Consider the following 20,494-nt stretch of genomic DNA (forward strand, 5'->3'; position numbering starts at 1 on the left):
CAAGTTCTGGAGTACTGTGATGAGAGAGGATTTTCAATTTCCATTTACAACACCAAACCATTTTGTCTCTAGAGAAGTGCATGAGAATGTGTCCTGAACACAGCAGAGTAGTTCATAGGGCAAATGAACAGAAAAAGAAAAGTGGTTTGTTTTGGTTTATCTCAATGCAGTTGGCTGAGAAGATAATTAGGTTTCTAAGAATCCTAATTAGTTATGGAGAGGAAGGACAGGGTGAGAGGCACTTGTGCTTATGAAGCTTGGGCAGTGGATTCCAATTTTCTTGTCAGGCTATTAAATTTGTGATATTTTTACAGCACATTTTTGGATGTGCTGTGGTCAATGATGTCCTCCTCCTAAGAGCAGCTCCAGGCTGGTTCTGCCCTTCATAGATCAGTGTGTTCCCTGCTGGGCACAGAGTCCTTTTTCAGGGTTTTCTTCTTTTGTTTCCACTCCTTTCCAAATACATTAATACACGGCCATAATGTGATTAAACTCTGTTTTTCCTCATGGCATTGAGGTAATCAGCAGGCAGTAAAATACAGGGCAGCTCTTTTGTATGGGATGTGTTGCCCATTAGGAGCTGCCCATCCAGAAATTATCAACACTGCTCAGGTTCTGAAGCTGGTGGGGAAAAGAAGGAAGAATGTGCCCCATGAGTAAGATACATGGCAGTATTTATCTCCCAAAAGTAAATTGGCAAGTGTCTTAAATAGTGGAAGATGTCCACAGAAATTGTGAGTTATTCCTACAATACCTCTGAAGAGGCAAAAGGTTAAAAAAAATTGCATTACTGGTTGTGAATTCCTTGTCTGTGTGCAAGTAAGTGACTGAAATGATGGGTTTAATCTGGAAGTTGTGGAGCTCAACAGGGTTAATCCTTCCTGCTGCTTTTCCCTCCTCTCTCTGGTGGTGGATCTCACTGTTGTAGAGGACGTGGGCAATTTCTGAGTGATAGAGGGAATGTTCCAGGTTTTGGTCTAGCAGTGCAGACAATTACATTGTCCAAAACTGATTATTTTTTTCTAGATCCTCTCACAGAGCTCTTTTGCCTTTCCTTTGTCCAAGTGACACTAAATTAAATAAATTTAAAAATATGAATAGTAATGGGATGCCAAGGCCAAACTCCATTAGGGCTGAAAGGGATCCAGCTTCCCTGACTGCAGTGGCAGCACCAGATTTATGGCCTTGTTGGTAAGGAATGAACTGCTCTGAGATGACTTCTGTTTATCGCAGCAGTTCTTCTCTATGAGAGCAGGAGCAGATGGAGAAAAATCAGCTTTGTGTTTTTAGGCTTTGCAAGGCTGATAATTGGTTAATGCTTTAAAGAATGCAGAGGACACTTTTTGTTTTTATTTAACCTTCCTCACTTTATTTTGTGACACCATGTACCTTAGGCATTTGGTGAAGATCCATTGTAAATGTGAGAACTGAGCAGCTTGTTAGGTAACATCTTTTTTTTTTTTTTCTCTCGTTAGAAGATTAAACTGAAACTGTTCTGCCTAATGCCAGAGTAGATGTAACCAATCCTGTATCCTTTGCATGTAGGTCAGTCAGAGGGACAATTCAGCACTGGATCCCATTATCCATGGGTTGAAGGGCGTTGTACATCATGGTAAGTAGCTGCTTAAACTTTCTGCTTGTTGGGAAGGGGAGAGGGGCAGAAATATTGTCCTTAAGGGTTCAGGTCACCCCTGGAAGGACACAGTGAGCCCACACATTCCTCATTCACTGATGTTTAAGGGCATCACAGGCATTATTTGATAGGTAAAGATCAGAGTCATTTGTTACCTGAGAATGGTTTGGGGTGAACAGTAAACAATTTGTTTCTTTTCAGTCAGTGCTCCAGAATGCATAAGTTATCAATCACAACCTGCTGCAATCTATCATTCATATTAGAACTTCGAAGGCAGCCTGGATGCTTCACTCTGTTATTTATCTTCTGTTTGCTCTAAAAATACACCTCTCTGAAGTTTCTATTTGTAAATAAATTATTTGTCTTTCAAATTTAGGGAACTGATAATGAAACAGAAAATTAACTATCTATGAAAATTAATTAAACTTTGCAGCAGATGAACATCTTTCTAATGCTGGCATAAATACGACCATTCAGCTGTTCTGATGCATATACCTATTATCCTTGAACTTATAGCAGGTACTAAAATAAATATTAATATATTTTATACTTTTATAACCAGTTTTTTACTTGGGAATTTTCCTGAAGCCTTACCACAGGTAATGCATCATCAGCAATGACATCAAGATGCTCCAGTTCCCAAAGTACTCTTGTCAGGTTTTAAAATAATGATTTGTAAAGTTTTAATAATCTCATTGTAATTCAAAAGGCATCTGCTGGAATGGTGCTCAGTACAATAATAAATCTCTGTGCCATCTATAGTGCTGTGATAAAACATCTTTGTACCTTTTCTGAGGATTGTCTTTAGACATTAGGTAGTGCTGTAGAGCTTAACAGACATTTTTTTCTCTTGACTGCAAACCTAAAACTAGTTGACAGTGTTAGATTAAAACAAATAGGATCTTGGATTAATTGTTCTCCTTTCAGAATCTTTTAACTTTGCAAGTGGGAAGGCAAATAAATCCAAACACAGTGAAAAATGGGTTAAAAGATAACATGCCATAAAGTCCTTCATTTAGAGAATTTTCCTTAGGTTTTCTGCTTATAAATTGCAGTGTTCTGCCGTGAAATAAAAACAACACACTGAGCTGAAAAACTGGTGTGGTTTTCCACAAAAATAGAAGTTATTACTTCGCTCCTGCTGGATAACAAAACAGGCCAGCAAAAGCAAAGCTGGGATGCGTTAGGCTGCAAGGTTTTTTTTCAATGTCTGTGTAATTTGACACTGCAGCCAAGCTGCCATTTAACTGGACTGGGATCTCTTTCTAGTTTTGTTCTTTACCTGCTTTCTATTCCAAGACTCCAACCCCCTTGCAAGCACACAGTGTCTTGGCCACCTCATCAGGTTTTTCTGCTCCCTGTCTTGCTCCTCCCAGACAGAACAGCCACTCGTGGATAATCACACCAATGTCTCCTCAGAGGATTCTTCCATTCCCAAAATTAATTGTTTGGGTAGGATGTGACTCGTCCCCAGGCTGTGATTCCCTGACCACACAATGATCAGTCCATCTCTGTGCTGTTTTACCCACAGCAAAATCTGGGTGGATAAAAGGGGTTTATTTTTGTTTTGCACACAATGCACAGAAGTCTGCTGGTGTTTCAAGTAAAGGAAATCACTTGATATATTTCAATAGCTTGTTTCCTTTTCAAAACATTAAGGGAGAAAAAGAGGAAAATCATGCTTTCCTTCCTGTTTCAAAGGCTCTGATTAAAAGCCTTTTCTAAGGTTCTTTCGGTGGTTACAGTAAAGGAATTTCCTCCTGCAAAGCAGTTGTTGAAAGAGATCATTCTCTTTAACTTAAATATTGATAGAACACTTCAGTGAAGAATTCTCATATTATCTCTCTTTTAATGTTATTATATAGAATAATAGTAAAGATGTGAGGGTTTTATTCCAGATTCTTACATTTCTTTTCTTGATGTGGTTTACTTACATCTTACATGAGCACAGTTTTATGAATTTATCTGAAAAGCTTCTTCCTGCTTTCCATTTGCCTTGCATTCAGCTGAGACCCTAAGGCAACAAGGACTTTTTGACTGAAACACAGTGAAAAACTCTTGTGGCTTTTGAATAGAGCGGTTGGATCAAGCAGGAATCCAACAAAAGAAGGCAAAATTGAAACCTTAAGTTTCTTTGCATTTTATAACATTTCCATTACCATGTTGGTTTTAGGTGGTTGTCACGATACGAAGGCACATACGTATAATGTAAAATTCAGAATATTTGCAAGCATTGAGGTTTTCTTGTCCTTTTCCCTCCATCTGGCAGAGCACGTTTCCTGGGCTGTGCTGCACACTCACTCACTCCTTCCTCACACTCATTCAGTTCTCAGCATGGGAATGCCACACCCACACAAACCATCATCATCCTCATTTTGTCATTTACTAGGAGGCCTGACCCTGTATGGGGACTCCCACGCTGGCCTGTCCCCACAGTGGTGACAGATCTGGTAACACTCAGGTGATACACAGATGATATTCATAAATGATGAGATTGTTTGGTTGGGGTTTTTTTTTTTTTGGTATCCTTTTTCTTTTTTTCTGTGAAGTTCTTGTATTCTTACATTGCCCTTCCAGGGGTATGCAGACATTTCCAAAGTCATAAGTACTTTCTGTAGAAGTGAAAGCAATTTTTGCTTGATATTTCATCAGGGATTTGAATTACTTACTAATTTGATGGAACATAAATAATTGTGCCCTTCACAGTGTCACCAGCTTAGTAACAATGATAGAGAAACATACACATAAAAATCAATACAGGCTTAGTTGCTACTTAGTTGATTTTGTTTCCTCATCTCCAGGCATAATTTTGTAGAATCTTAATGCTGACATTAAACTTAATTTTACACGAGCAACCATATAAAGTTTCTTAGCTGGAAGGGAAATCATGGTATACTAAACTGCCAGATGATGTCTGGATCTATGATAATGCTTTGGGGTCTGCCCCATGTTCTTGCTGCTGAACAGGTTGTTCCCACACCTCTCCCCAGCTCCTGCATCTGCCCTCCAAGAGCAGGATCACCAAGAAGGCTCTTACAGGAGCTGTCAAATGCTTGTTGCTGATTTTGAAATTGCTCTTGGTTTTGTGCTCTGCCAAGGATTTGTCACACCTCCTGCCAGCCAGGTGCCTGCTCTTCTCACTGCTGCCTTCCCTGCCCCAGGGCCCATGGGGAGCCACGGAGCCCAGCCAGCACTGACAGCTGGGAGTGGGCAGCCCTCCCTGGGGAAGGGATGGGGTACGAGCAGGTGGGCTTGGGATTTTCTGGGGCTGGCTTGCTTTTTCAGCTCTAAATGCTGGGGCTCTCTTTTAGCTCCTCTGCAAATGCTCATCTCATCATGAAAGCTGGTGGGAAGGGTCTTCAGCAATGCTGGTGCTGGCAGGATGAATGATGCAGGTTGTTCATGTTGAAGTTGGATCACAGGTTAAAAAGCCACTGGTGCCTGTCTGTGAGTGCAGCACGCATGGGGCACTCTTGGTGCTGCACATCTGACTCCTCTGCCCATTTTGCTGCCCAGGTGCTCAGCTGGGTGCCCTGCCCTGAGCCCCTCTCTGCTCCTCATCCTTCTTTGTGATGCTGAGGATTGCAGGGCAGGAAGGAGCTGCTCTTGTGCAAGGGCTGAGGAGGCTGCTGAGGTCTCAGAGGGAATGATTGTGCCCTTGTGGGAATAGGGACTGAAATACCAGGTTATGTGGTATACAGTCGATTTGCATTAAAATGGCTATGAAAGCTTTTGCCTGCCACACATTCCAGCGAGGTCTCAGAGGAGCACCTGGCAGGATGGAGCTATTGCACAGAAACATTGCTTTTCCCACCTTTGCTTTCTTTGATTTGCCCTTTTTGGTACTGTTTTGTGTGTAAGCCTCTTAGAGGAGCCTTTTCCTTGTTTTTACCAGTGCCTGGAAGGCATTAAAATGAGCCTTCTTCCCTGATGTCAGTCCTGGGGTGGCACCCAGTGCTGGAGGCTGTGTGACATTCACGTTTTCCCAGCCTGGCATGCTGCTCTGCACAGGACCACAATCCTGTTTTACTGTGCAAGCAAAGTGGGACAGCAGCCCACACTACCCCAGGCCCTGGAAAAGATTTCAGGGTGATGGAAACCGTGTTTTTGTCACTCTGTCCTGTTCTCTGTGGCTGTCGTCAAGAATCTACACTGATCAGCAGAAAATTATTATTAGAGCACAAATAAATTACCACAGCAGAAAAGGCTCAATGTCACAAAAATGGGGCTCTTATTACCTTCCTTGTCAAAAGTGAGCTCTGAAAATCAAAGTGCTTCCAGATCAAAAGCTTAGGTACAAAGTGAATCAATGGCATCTGTTGCTTGTTTGTGAACATGAGGTGGGATGAGAGGAGGAGAGGAACCTTGGTTTATTTAAAAAGGAGGTTGGAAAAAATCTTAAAAAGCTGTAACTGGAACCCAGCATGGAGCAGAGTAGTCTTGGATCTCCCTTGAGATTGGCCAGAAGTGGTCAGGCAAGGGATTACTAAAATTTCTGGTCTTGATGGGGAGAACTTAACCAAAATACAATGAAACAACTGCTTTAATAATTAAAAAGGATAGAGAATAAATATGTTGCACATCTCTCCAGTTGTCCTAGGTGAAAAATCAGTGAATAACCTGTTAAAATAAATCAGCACTAAAAAAGAAGCAATCTAGACAGTGTTAGTTACCCTGTGGATCTATCACACCAGAATGCATAATAACAAGAAAACACCATTAGCACCATGACACGTTTTTTCTTTTGTTTTGAACTTCAACCATAACACCGCCTGACAAGCTGTTTGCCTCCTACACCAAATATCATGGGGTTGTAGAGGAGGGTGAGGGAGAGGGGTGAAGGTGAGATGTGATACCATGGGACCTCATCTTTGAAAGGAAAACTTTGAAGAAAGCAGCAGCTCAATTTGGAACAAGGAAGGACCATCAAAGGGAGAGCAACACCGTACATTAAGCTCAGAGGGAAATGTGGAGGAGCATTTCTTTTTCCTCAGGGATGAGCTGGATATATTCTTTTGTTTTCTGATCTGTTCTTGTGTTCACAGTCAGAGTAGCCCTGTGAAAAGGGCCAGGACACGATTGCTGTGGAGCAAAGGGGAGGAGGAGGGAAGTGGGAAATGAAGATGAGAGCAGAGGTGATAAGTTCACACCTTTATATAGGGCAGCTCTGTGCATAGCTGCAGGGGTCTGTATCATTTAAAGGAATAAATGGTGGAAGTGTTGGAAATCTCTGGTCCTTCACCTGTCTACTCTGCAGAAAACAGTGCTGGTCATGGCTGAGTAAAGACCAGCAAGCTGACAGAGAATTAAATATTGCACAGAAAAACTAACTCAAACTAACATAAAAGATTGCAGTTGTAAAAGTTAGGAATTAAAGCTGGTGTTAAATGTGAACAAATCATCTACAGGGAGTAGGAGTTGGGTGCTATGCTGGTGGCTTTTGGGGCTATTCACTGAGAAATGAGGAGTAGAGAAGTCTGAGAGCATGTGGTTTTGCTCTGGCTCTGCAGGAGCAGATGTGAACAATCCATGTTCCTCTGGGCACTTCTGCTTCACTTCAGCCTGTGCCAGGGTCCAGCTTTGCCAGGGACCCTCCTCCCCTCTAAACTTTGTCATCATTTCTTTTTCCTCTTATGGCTGGTGCTTATTCTGTACTTCTTAGTTTCCTTGCCTGTCCAGCCTCATGTACCTCTGCCTCAGATCAGGTTTTGTGAAACCTGGAAAAGTCTCATCCCAGTCTAGAATGCCAACAGCTGCTTTGCATCAGCACTGCTTAAGCATGAAAGGTTCAGAATAACATTTTCCTTCTTTAAAGAGTTAAGACCTCTTTTCTGCAGCTAAGCCTTTTCCTCCTAAGCTGTTTTAAGAAAGGGAGTGAGAAAAATTAAGTCTGAGACCATCACATGGCATGAAAATGGTTTTTTGTGAATAAGAGTCTTGCCTTTTTTATTCCTTCCTCCTGGTTTTTTGTTCCCCTCAGTGGTTGTCTCAGATTAAATTAGTCTGCAGGACTGTGTTATTATCTCGCTCCCCTCCTCCCTGCCATGCTGTGCTTGCTGTGTCCTTACAGATCCTTACATTGCTCAGCAGAGGCTCTTTAAAAAAAAAAATTAAATAAAAATGAGAAAAATAATTGCACAATAAATGACAAGAATTACCCTGAATACAGAGAACTGTCAGATACTGCTCTTCCTGCAGGATTTACACAGCAAGCATTCATCTGATGATCCTTTCAGTTAAAGTAATATATAACATTTGTAATCTCATCTTTAAAATCAGCCCCACGAGTCTGGTCCTTGGCTGTGCTTTGCTGCCTGCTTTATCTGGGAAGTTCTGGCTCAGTGGGTGTGCAACATGGTGTCCTTTTGATTATTTGTGTGTGTTTGCTTTTTAGAAGTTTGGATGCAGAAGCTTTAGAATGTTTTGGCTCATTGTGAAAATGAAATTGGCAATAACATTGTTTAATAAATTTGGGAGACTTTCAAAGCTCTTCATATTGGTATTGCAGATTTCAGTTATTCAAAGTGTAGCTGGGTACCTATCAGGCACTGCACATACGTTAATTTTGGAAATAAGATATTGTTTTAAGATTTTGTTTTCAATGCAAGCCAAGTTCCTGTTTTCTTACAGAAAATCATGATGAAAGTCCCAAAGCATTCCATGAGATATAAATGGACTTGGCATATAGCTATTTTCTTGTGATGTCCAATCCAAGTTCCTGTTAGATTTAAAAGAGTTTTGATCACAGATAGTTGTGTGCTGTTTACCTGCGTATCTCAAGAAGCCTCTTACTCTAGGGATTTGGTTAAAATTCAGGTCTATCTTTTTCCACTGATTTACAGACTGTATTTTTAGCAAGTCAATCCTCGAAGGCAAAATGTTCAACCGATGGCTCTTTCAAAATAATATTTGTTGGCATCAGCTTCTGAAAACTGCAGTAGTTGGTGGAGATCCACTGCTGGTATCTGGTTTAAGATCTGATTTTTTCCTCTGCTCTGTAAACTATTGTGCACAATTTAGTATTAGTTCACACCTAGTGGTGATGACTTGACAAAGAATGTAAATAGGTCAGGCTTTTAAAGCATGTCTGCAGTTGCTCTGCCTTTGGGTCAGGTTGTGCAGAAAATGCCTCTTTGTCCCATGCAAAATGCTGGGGAGATTTCTCAGCCCAAACAAAGAATATGCTGGGTGTGACTTTTCACGTTGCTGTTGAGAGACACAGACCAAGAGGCAGATGTGAATGGTGTAGTAGAAGGTCAAATATGTTACCAGCTGGCTCAGTTAATTGTTTTTTGTGAATGTAAGAGTTGAAATACAATATTGTCCTTTCATACTGTGGAACACTTAGTATTTTAAATGCCACATTCATTGTCTTAGTGGTCAACAATGAATCTGTGGTGCTTGCTATTTTTACCTTTGAGGTGTTAGAGTGAACAAGTTTTTCCAAGCATTGGTGCTGTAAACAAAGCATTGCTGTTTGTTACCTGTGGGTAAAACTGCATTAGTGGGGAGATGTTTTGGATACTGCTCTTTGCTGCATCACTTGGGAGCACTGGTGGCAGCAGCAAGTTATTGTTCTTTCCAAAGGGAATGCTCAGTATTTTGAGGGCCTGTCTTCAGGGTCGGGATCTCTGGGGCTCTGCTTTCCTGATTGTTTATATTTCTGTTTGGGTGCTCAGATGGGAGGAGGACAAGGAGCAGCAGAAGAGAGCATTGCAGGGCTCTGGTTTACATGTGAGAGTGAGTAGGTGGCTCATGGGTCAGTTTGGCAGCATTGATCTCAGTGATTCACAGGTGTTTGCAGGTGAACACATTTGCTTTGCTGTCTTTTACTGCTTTTGTCTGCCAGTTATTTCCTAGTACTGTCAGCAAATGCTGTCTCATCAGTCATGTAGTTTCCAGCCTTTTCCACTTTCTTCCTCCTGAAACTCCTCACTCCACTCACTCTCTTCCCAGCCTCCTGGACACAGTTCATGCCCATCCCAGGCACTGTAAATGGGAAGCAGGAGCTGATTATAAAAGACAGTGAAGAAAAGCTTGTTATTATTTCGAACCTTGTTCTTTTTCATTTAGTAGGAACTATATATACATACACACATGGGCATGTGTGTGTATATATATATGTATATGTATATATTAAAAATATTTCTATGATAATCAGTGAATGCTCTTGCTTAGCCTGGAAATTATTCTCCTTACAGTTTTACCAACAACAATAACTGACTTAATGTTGAAATCTTTGAAATTATATGACTTCAAAATGCCATTTTCAAAACTGTCTCAAGGTCTTAGGAACTTTAATTTCATGGCATTTACTGTTTCAATATGCTCTTGAAGGATATGGCAGGCAGGCACTGGAGTTTCAAAGTCCCTTTTTCTTTAAGCTTCATGTGAAGATCTTTGTGACTCTTGATTTCTAAAACTCTGCACCATGCATCTAGATGGCAAGCGATACAAAAGAATGATATGTTTTCAAAAGTGTTACATTTTTAAAGCATAATCAATTGATTATCATCTATTTTAGTAGTCATTTTAATCCAATTATATGTATTTTTTCATTTTAATCTTTGGCATTCATTAATAAAAACTTAGAGCGTTGCTTGTAGCCATGAAAAATTAGATCGAGTACGCCCTGCCCTACTTAAACTGTGTATTAGCAAAGCTACTTTTTCCTTGAGAAATATTCTTTTTCACAGCTGAGTATGACTTCCCAAGTGCTTAGGAAAAAACCCTCCCTAATTGATAACCAAAAATTAATCATAGTCGGATACTTCCAGTTTGCATTCAAATAAGGTATTTCTCTGTCTAAATAAGCTTCCTTTACTTGATTATTCATATTGTAGTTCAAAATGTTTAAAAATGAAAGACAGAGTTGGATGAAATGTAGACTACTTAATACAGTGTGTATTTAATATAAAAGTTATGCATTATTCATTTTTGCAATTTGAATAACTTTGAATTTAGCATCCCTGTTCTTCATCTTTTCCTTTGATGAACAATTAATTATTAAAATATAATATTGTCAGCATATGGCACAAAAATCCTTGAAAGTGTAAAATGTGCTTCCTTCTCCTGCCATCCTTTGATAAAGGGATACCATATCTGTGGTTTTGCAAAGCCTTTATCCAGCATCTTAAGTGATTCCATCATTGTAATTAAAAGATTACAAAAGTTAGAAATAGTTAAATTGTTAATTTTAACTGCAAAAATTTTTTTTAAATTCAAGAGGAAAACACTTTTCAAAATGTGCCTCTGCCTCTCAACTCTTTCATGTGCAGTCACTGGCAGTTAATGCAGGGGATGTATTCAGACACTCTTTGGGATTCATCTTGGCCCACTGTATGCTGAGTGCTGATACAGAGAGACAGCTCTGAAATAGAAATCCAGTGTCAGGGTTTGTGTAGTACATTTGGAAATCAAGTCCTGTGACTGAGTTTCTAGTTTTTCTAACCAAGATTTTCTGCATAAAAATGAGCCAATCAAATTACATGCGACCTTTTGCTGTAATTATGACTTCTTGATTAGAATCTCTTTGAACTTTGGCCAATCACATATATTTTAGTATTTATTATTTAAGCACACTTTTTCTCACAGAGGTATGCTATGATGAGGAAAAAATGTGGATTGTTATTTGTTTATTTCCTTTTTGGAGATGTAGATGTGGTCAAAATCTACTTTGATTAGAAGGAAAGAAATTGTTCACCAAGAGTTTGCAGTAGTGCCTTGACTTTAATAGAATTACTCATATTTTGGAATGCTAAAAGCTATGAAAACATCACAGACCTGTTGATATTGTGCAGAAAATAGAAGATTCATGAAGTGTATGTATCATTGGTGTCGTGCAGCAGCAGTGGAGTTAAGTCCTCCAACTATCAGACTGCTGCTAAGAGGTTTAGGCAACTCCTGATTTGATCAAGACTTATAGAAGACTGTGGGATGCTGTGGAAGTGAATTCTGCAGACTTCATCCTATTTGGAAGACGTGTGTGTCAATCACCAGCCCACCTGCTTCTCCCTTCTGTTGGGGCGGGAGGGGGTGGTGGTGGGTTTGCTCAGCAGCTCTGGTGAGACAGAAAAAAGAGTTCCCTCAGCCCAAGTGTGGGCTCCTGTTTGAGGCATGCAGGATACTGTAAGTAAGGAATAGAGATGTCCAGGAGAGCCCCTCATGTCAGCCTGCCCGAGGCAGTGAGCACCTTTGCACTGAGGCTGAGAGGGCGCTTCAGCCTCTGAGTCAACATGAATTGCAGAGGATAAATGCTCAGGGATGGCAGGGAAATTGCCTTGCCTGCAGCTGTTCCATCCTTTTGTTTGTTTCTTTTTCTTCACTGGTGTTAAATATTACCAGCTTGTCACTGTTACTTGTAGGTGAATGCTTCCAGTGCTTAGGTCTGCATTTCAGGCCGTCCAAGGAGATTCTCAGAGAAAAAAAGGTTTGTCCCCAGACTGCTGGACCCTGGGAATCTCTTTCTTGGTTTTGGGAGAAGGGGCAGCAGTTCTGCCTGTGAGACCTATGTGTGGTGCAGTGCTGGCTGTGTCTGGCAGCACCCTGGCAGTGCCAGCGTGGGTGGGTGCAGAGAGGCCTGAGCAAGCACTGCTTGGATGTTGCTTTGAGCACCACGTTGAGCTTCAGCAGTGTCCTGTGTCCCTGCTCCTCAGCCCAGCTGCCTGGCAGCTCCCAGAGAAGTTTGGCTGAGCAGCATGGCTCTGCCTCCTCCATCTCAGCAATCCACTGAGGTTTTGACTCTGCTGCTGGCAGAGATGGGACAGATGCACTGCCTGGTGTGCTCTGGTCAGGCAGCAGCAAGCAGGACCACTGGGCCTGGCTGTGTCCCACTGGGCTCTGTCCTGCTGCCATCAGGCTGGAGAGCCACATACTGAGTGCTGGAACCACTGACTACAGCATTATTTCTGTACTGACATAAACCAGTGGGGTAGCAAGTGCACTTCACACCTGCACACGTTCAGATTAGGAGGGTGTGTGTTTGGGATGGGGCTGACTAACATTTTGGCTGCTCTTTTAATAAACCACACGTCAGCCCTTACAGAGGGTTTCCATTTTGCATTACATATATGATAAAATATGTTGTTGCCATTACACCTTGTTAGGCTGCCTAGCGATGTGATGTCTGTTTTAAAGACACATTAAAAAAAAGTGTAATCCTGCTTGTCAATCTTCCCTGCAGAGAAGGAGACCTTTCTGGATCCCTTTGTGCTGAGGGAACTTCTGCCAACGTCTCTGGGGAGCTACTACCGCTACACAGGTTCCCTGACTACTCCTCCCTGCAGTGAGATCGTGGAGTGGATCGTGTTTAGGAAGCCTGTGCCCATTTCTTACCACCAGGTATGTTTGTTTTGTCAGTGAAGCCCACCCCTTAATTTGCCCTCCTTAAGACAGTGTTTTCAGAACCCACCAGTTTAATTTGGAGAACACAAATGTTTCTGTTGACAAAAAAGGAAGTGTCGGTGATTTTTTTTTATTCTCTTAAGTAATATTGTTTCTGAACAGGAGCCATCAGTCTTGAGAAGACAGTACAACATGAAACTCAGTTTCCTTTCAGTGATTTATTTCGTATTGTTTTTGTTAAGATTAAATTAAGCTATGGTGTAAATAGTTACATAGAGTTCCCTTTTATTCTTTTTAATTGAAACTTTCTTTTCAAAGTAAAGTGAGTGATTTCAGTTCTGCTCAGATTTAGTAATTTGAACTAATTACATTAGAAAAGACATCTTTCCATTAATTCTCCATGCTTAACTGTTTTTATAACACAGTAAAGCTGCCATTATGTGCTCAGCGAGCTGGTGCACAAATCTTTAAAATTAGCACATAGCAGCTTTTAATGTAAATAGACACAATGTCTGGAGTTTGAAGAATTATCCTGATAAAGCAATGTCTAGATGAAGTCAAATGTTTGACAGTTCAGTGTATTTTGACATTGTAAGACTGTGATCTTTAGAAAGCCAACCTGCTGGACTTAGTCTTGCCTCTTATTCATCTGTTATAATCCACTGAAAAAAATGTTTTTACATTACTAATTCTGTCAAGTGCACATGAACAGTTCAGTGGGTGATCCTGACAGATGTTGTGCTCAGAGGTTTCAGAAGTACAGAAGACACTTGCCATACCCTTCCTCCAGGCTTTTTTTCCTGTTTTCTAGATCTCAATGCTTCTTCCATAGATTCTTTCATCTTTTTTTTGACAGTCTGTGTTCAAAATCAGTTGCAGTGCTTCAGCTGAGGCCCTCCAGAGGCTGAGGCACACATCAGGATTCATGCCTCAGCCCCTCATCCTGGTGTTATTTTGCCTGTTTCACAAAAGAGTGACGGTGCTGCCTGTGTTCAGCTCCTGGTCAGCAGGAACCCTTTTGCTGGAGGCTTTCCCTGGAGCTCTCTGGCAGTGCTGAGCACACTGTGCCCCCAGGCAGCCCCCAGTTCTGGCTGGAGCCTGGGACTCTGCACATGGTCCTGTTTGAATCAGACCCTTTGTTTTTTTCAGGCTATTTCTCTGATTGTTGGGATCATTTTGAATTCTGTCCTTGACTGCAGGATACTTGCAATCCCTTGTAGCTTTTCACTACATCAATAAGTTTACTGTTTATTATTTGGTGGCTGCAAGGCCTGGCCCATGCTCAGTTTTATACCCTGTGTGCACATCACAGGTGGGTCATGACTTCTTTTTTCTTTTTTAACAAATGCAAATAAAGTGGTAAATATCAATTTCAGCTGTCGGTATAAAGGTACTTTATCCTGGCATAGCTCCTTTCCTGTGCTGTACAGAAGTAACTGTTCCAAGTCAGGCCTTTAAAATTTGGCATTGTGCTGCTCTGTGCATGTGCATGTGCTTGAAGGGCTGGGAATTCTGTGTGCAGACAGACTTTCATTGATACTACCACACATGTGGAATAAATAATAGCACTCCCCCCTCCCCAGTAGCTCTAGATGTGTGTGTTTCAAGAGCCTGCCACCCTGCCACTGCTTTGATTATTATTTGTTCCTCTAACACAAACAGTGTAACATAATCCATTGCCATAGTTTAACCTTCTTTATCACAAACCCCGTGAAGCAGCCTGTAATCCCAGGGGATGACAGTGATACTGTTTAAGCTTTGTTGCTGTTCCAATTAAATTCCTGCTTTTGTGCAAAATACCTTGCTGGGAAAAGGACAGTAGTGAAGTGGTCCATTTGTGGAGGCTTCTCTATTTTATTTGCAGTCCTCCATCATCATCATCTTCCCTGATAATTAGACAACAAACCAGGACAAGCTGTGTCACCCTGTGGCTGCATTGTAAAGCTAAGTGCATTCAATGACCCAAAGCATGGCATTATCTCTCGTAATGCATACCTCAGAGTAGCTCATTGTGCTCACAACAGTTTCAGTATTTTTAATTGCCATTTGTATATCCAACCCTTAGAAAACTACACATCAGGCTTTAATGGTTTGTAATTGCATGACTCAGAGTTTTAGATCAGGTTTCCCTGTATCTACAATAGTCTTACAAGAGCTTTTAATTTCTTCTTCTGAACAGGAGCTCTTGTACTCCTTGAAGAGCATGAATGTAGCTCCTTGACTGCAGATCTTAGAATATTTTTTTTCCTGGCAGCTATAGATAAATTAATTTCTCATTTATCATAGATAATATTTTTATAGTGAAAGTGAGGTTGAAATGGCTTCAACACATAAAAAGTGGAAGGTTAAAAAATCATGTTTGAATTGGCAGTTGTTACAATGCAATTATACCTCCCCAAGGTAGCATGGCAGAAGAAAATATTTTAAAAGTTCTCTCTGAAAGTTTAAAAATTCAATTAATGTCACAGATGTCTAAGCCTAGAGACTTGACTTCAGAACAGGAGTTACTACCCAAGTTCTTGAGCTTTTATGAAGTTACCTTAAGCCCTGTTAGGTGGCTTCATCAAAACTGCTTCCAGCGCATGAAGTGCAAAAGGTATGTAAATAAGCACAAGAGTTTTGATCTGTGCTTTTATCAGAAGGGTGTAGTAGGATCATCTGTTGTGGGGGTTCTTTTTAAGACAAAAGTGTAAGTCAGTCCTTTCACCCCTTTTTTAATCCATCCTCCTATGCTTTTGAGGGGGTCCTGCTAATAATTAGGAAATGGTTTTTGAAATTTTTCAAGATGTTTCTTTGAATGAATCAGAAACAGAATTGTGTTGAGAACCTGGGAATAAGGCGTTCATATAAGATCCAGGGGGAAAAAAAAGGACAATTCAAATCCCAGCATCCATACCTGCAAGCCTGGAAGCAGCACCTGAGCTCTGGAAGTGGCGCCTGAGCTCCCTGCCTGTGATGGGAGCTGGTCATTGGTGGTCACCCCTCCCCGCTCATCCCCTGCTGTCCCTCTGCTGAAGGGGCTCAGATTACTGGTTTGAGAGGAAATTAAAGAATGGTAGTGGGTGCCTCATGGGTCAGTGGATGATGCTCAACTGCTCTGTTACACACTTCTTTGATTATTTTTATCAGCTTTATCAACTGAGGCTGCCATGATAATTTTTCCAGTTTTAAGATTTGGGGCTCACATGCTTCTCCAGAGCTTTTAGAGCAGACACACTTATTGAAAAGTGTGTAAGTTTCAATGATTAAGCTATCATTAAGCCATGAATGTTACTCAAGTCCCTTTTTGAATTCCTGGGCTGGATTCTGTGCTCCCAAAATCCATACTAACTATATGTGTAACTGATGTGATGGAAACAATATCAGGACTGCTTCCTTCTCTGCTCTGTCCTGCTCAGTCTTTCCAGCAGTGACATAACTAATTCTAGTTTTTGTCCTGAATGATAACAAGGTAACAGTAAATGCTGTTCCTACCTTGAGAGCTGGGAGAAAAACATTAGCTGAAAATATTTTCTCCTTAGTTTGCTAGAATTTTTTTTCTAAGAAACACTAAGATACGAAGCAACAGAAAAGTTTTCCAATTACAGTCCTTTCTTACAGGTTAATACGTTTTCTTATAAATAGCTCAGATCTGAATCCAACAGAAGAACTTATTCCCAGAGGAGTATATGCTAGCTGTGCCTAAAAATGCTGCACGAGCTGTCTGTGAAGCTTAGCCTGGCAGCTAAACTTGGTAAGGTATTCAGAGATAAGGAAGTATTGCCTTATCCAGGAGAAAGCTCTCGGTGTGGAATGACCTGGAAGCACTTTCTGATGCAATGCTGTGAAACAAAGCAGTGCCAGCGGTGAGGAGGGTTTGGCAAGGCTGTGTCACTCACAAAGGGATCTTAAGGGCAAATGTTTCTTTGCCAATGACAGATGTGCACAGGTTCTAGAAGGCCTTCTCCCATGTTGGGCAGGATAAGGTCTGTGCTGAGATAAGGTGGTTGGCAATAATTTCAGTGGGCAGTCTGACTTCCCATGTGCTTTTATCAGTCTTGGCATCAACGTTTTACTTCCTTCCATTTTGCTGTCTTATCAGCCACCCGGATTTCACCACATTGTTTTTCTAATTAGCATCTCTTCTCTCCCCTGCCATGATGGCTGCCATCAGCTGGAGGCATTTTACTCCATCTTCACCACTGAGCAGCAGGACCATGTCAAGTCTGTGGAGTACCTGAGGAATAACTTCCGACCAGAGCAAAGGCTGAACAACAGGAAGGTATCCAAGTCTGCTGTGAAGGATGCTTGGAACCAAGATATGACAGACATCTTGGAAAATCCACTCGGCACAGAAGCTTCCAAAGGTAGATTATGCTTTAGAATTTTACACCTGACTAATAGGAGAATTTTTTTCTGTCTACTTTGTTATCAAATGGTATTAAGAACAGCTGTGAGCTATCAAAGAAATAATGCAGGTTGTGCAGGCATTCCTTGTTGGTAAGTGTCAATAAATTAACTAATTCTGCTTATGCTGCAGATACCTGTAGAACTCGCTGTCACAAGGTGCCATGACAATACAGCCTTAGAATATGTGGGTCTCAGAGCCACAAAATATGAATCTCAAACTGGCAATGTCCCTGGTTCTGCCAGCTGGCTGTAGGGCCGTGGAGATACCAGACAAAAAGGGAAAACCAAAGGGCCAAGGTCAGAGGTAAAATTTCAGCCACATTAGCACTGAGGCACTGGGTGTTTGAATGAAAATAGAGTGTCCAGATGTGGTTATGGGATTCATTTCTCCAGTAACAAGACTTCTGAAAAACTGCCAACCTTTTAATTCAACGTTTGTATCAGTCTGTTTGTAATGGTGACAGGAGGAAAATAATCTCTTCCTTTTAGGCAGGTGATTTTCTAATGTCATGCTGAAGTGTTTCATGTGCCTTTTTGCAGAGCAGCTGGTGCTTGCTTCTGTCAGACACCAGATAATGAGCTGGAGGGAGGTTCCTGTCGCACTGGCACAGGCAGCCCTGGCTAGAGGAGCACATCAGAAATTCTGAGAGAAATGTGTTCTGGATAAAATAAGACTAGAAATAAATATCATTTACTACTTTTATTTGCCTCTATTTTACTGACTGGTGTTATTTATAGGTAGGGAAAATCACATGTACTTTCCAGTCTTCAGTCTTGCGAAGTGCTTGGTGCTTAACCAGTAGAGGTAAAGAAGAGAGGGGCAGTTTGCCAGAAGGAAACAGCTAAACAGATTTACAAGCTTCCCTTTTTTACCTGGCATTTTCACCTGGCCAGGCACAGAAAGTGCAGATTTTAGAGGATGTGAATCATGAAAACAGCTGCGTTCAGCAACCTCACCTTCCCAAGAGAGTGCTGGGAGAGTGTATTTCTCAGGGCTCATTATTCTCTGAGCGTGCTTATTTATATATATATATATATATATAATATACACGTACACAAACCTCATGTACCAGGCAGCCTTGGGACAGAGAATTTACATCAGAAGTGAGAAGGAGATCTTGGGAATGAAGAAACTCTGCTGCGCTCGGATGCTCTGGCCTGTAGTTTTCAATCAGTGTTGTAACAGCAACATGTGTCAGTAATTTCTTCAGTTATATCCTCTGTACGTATTATTTACCCAGAACAGTGATGAAAGTTAATGAGTTACATTATGCTAAAAGTGACAAAACTGACTCATTTTTATTTTGAGTGCAGCCAAGGTACCTCTGATATAACATTCAAGGAGATTTAACTGCTTTGGCCGCATGCCTGCATATTCCTCACCTCACTGGATTGTTTGTAAGATTATAAAGAATCTTGGGGTGATTTTCACCACCAGTAAATGACTGAAACCTACAATTTTGTTAGAGCATTACAAACACTAAGGCCTGTAGTTAATGGGGGTGATCTTAATTTGGAGCTGTCAAGACCAAAGGAGCACCTTGAATAACCAGAAAGATTCACCATGATTTTGATCTTTAGGAACCAAGCACATGTGGCTTAGTTGTCATAAGTGAGCCAATCCACAGGAGCAAGGGACTATCACTACCATTAGTCCATGTTTGTGTGGTTTGGTTCTTGGGAACTGGTTTTCTGAGCAGGTTCTCTATGGGTCCTTGCTATTGTGTTCAAGTACCTTAATGCTCTGTATTTATGTCTGCCTGGGAATTTGAATTTGGGAAATGCATTTCCCATGGTCTGACAACATTCAGCATGCCATTTAATGGTAGGGATGAGGCTGGAGTTGCTGATTTCTTCCTCCCCTCAGCTTTTGCTCTAGGAGGCTCTTGGCTGGGCAATAGGCTGTTGGGTTGTTTTGTACCAGCTCTGTTAGCTTGTCACTTTCTGGGTTGTGTGCACACCAGGGGACACTGAAAATAGCTGCATTTTTTTCATGAACTTACAATAAATAGGTTGGCGCAGTGTTGCTAACACAAAATGTAGTATATCCTCCAAAGGTTACAGGGATGAGATGTAGCTGTTCCAGAAATATAGCAACCTGGATGGTTCTGGCCCCTTTTTTGACAAAGGTGAGCAGTGATGATGTACCCGGTCCACTGCACATTCTGAACTACTGACATATAAATAAAATGAGTTGAAGTCATAATACTTGAGTGAAAGCAAAACCTGTTGTTTATTCAGCTAGTGAATATAGTATCACTTTATACAGTGTCATTCATGCAAAAGGACTGAGGAACAGAGTGCATGAAGTGCTTTCCAGCCAGACAGTCTTGCATAGAAGAATGTAAAGTTAGCATTACAAATTTCTTTTATGCAGATTCTTCTGCATACCTCCTGGTTGTACCTCAGTGCTTTCCACATTGCATTAGGCAATGTGACCAATGGCTGTCACATGGTGACTCCTGTCTGCCCTCCCTGTTCCTGATTTGTGTGTTGTAGGAAAGGCATGGTCACGAAAATGTGTCTTTTACTTGCTGCAAGGTGATATGGTTTGTGATGGTCTTCAGCTCTGCAGGGGAAGTTCGGGTATGTTTGTCGGTGTGAATTTTTGCAATTTGTTTCCTCTGTCACACTCTATTAAGTCTGTGGGCAGTACTGCTAATCTGGAAAACAGTGTAGCATTCATTATGTAAGCCTTTCTTATTTTGGAGGAAAATGTGCCCAGAACAATTTGCATAATGTTCAGAATGATTTTCAGAATTCCCTGGTGAATAGGGAATTTCAGATCAACACAAAGCAGTGGTCCATTGGCAAATGTGCCATCCTGAACCGTTTGGGACCAAAGAACTCTCAGCTATTTCTCTCAGCTATTAAAGCTATCTCAGGTCACAGAACTGTGACCAGTAGCATAACCTGCAGATACACTGGAGGAAAACTTCCTCACTCTGTACCAGTCCTCTGAGAATTTCCTTAGCAAAGCCCCAGAAGTGGTGGCATTTGGTCAACAAAAGGTCTGGGAAAGGCTGTTTTAGGTCAGTGCTCTTGGATCCAGTTTGTTAACCATTGTGAACATTACCAGCCTTTTGCTTTGCAGTTACTCTGCTCTCTCTTCTCTTGTTTTAATTCAAA

The 20,494-nt window shown here is 41.3% G+C and overlaps 1 protein-coding gene across 1 annotated transcript in view; it reads left to right on the forward strand.

Annotated features, from left to right (window-relative positions):
• PTPRG (protein tyrosine phosphatase receptor type G) overlaps positions 1 to 20,494 on the forward strand; it is a 392,464-nt gene that overhangs the window by 280,467 nt on the left and 91,503 nt on the right. Inside the window, exons 6-8 of the mRNA XM_030957087.1 lie at positions 1,546 to 1,612; positions 12,816 to 12,973; positions 17,130 to 17,322. Coding sequence (XP_030812947.1) covers positions 1,546 to 1,612; positions 12,816 to 12,973; positions 17,130 to 17,322 — 418 coding nt within the window. The remainder of the gene's footprint in view (positions 1 to 1,545; positions 1,613 to 12,815; positions 12,974 to 17,129; positions 17,323 to 20,494) is intronic.

Source organism: Camarhynchus parvulus, chromosome 12 (genome assembly GCF_901933205.1).
Source record: "Camarhynchus parvulus chromosome 12, STF_HiC, whole genome shotgun sequence".
Classification (NCBI taxonomy): Eukaryota; Metazoa; Chordata; class Aves; order Passeriformes; family Thraupidae; genus Camarhynchus; species Camarhynchus parvulus.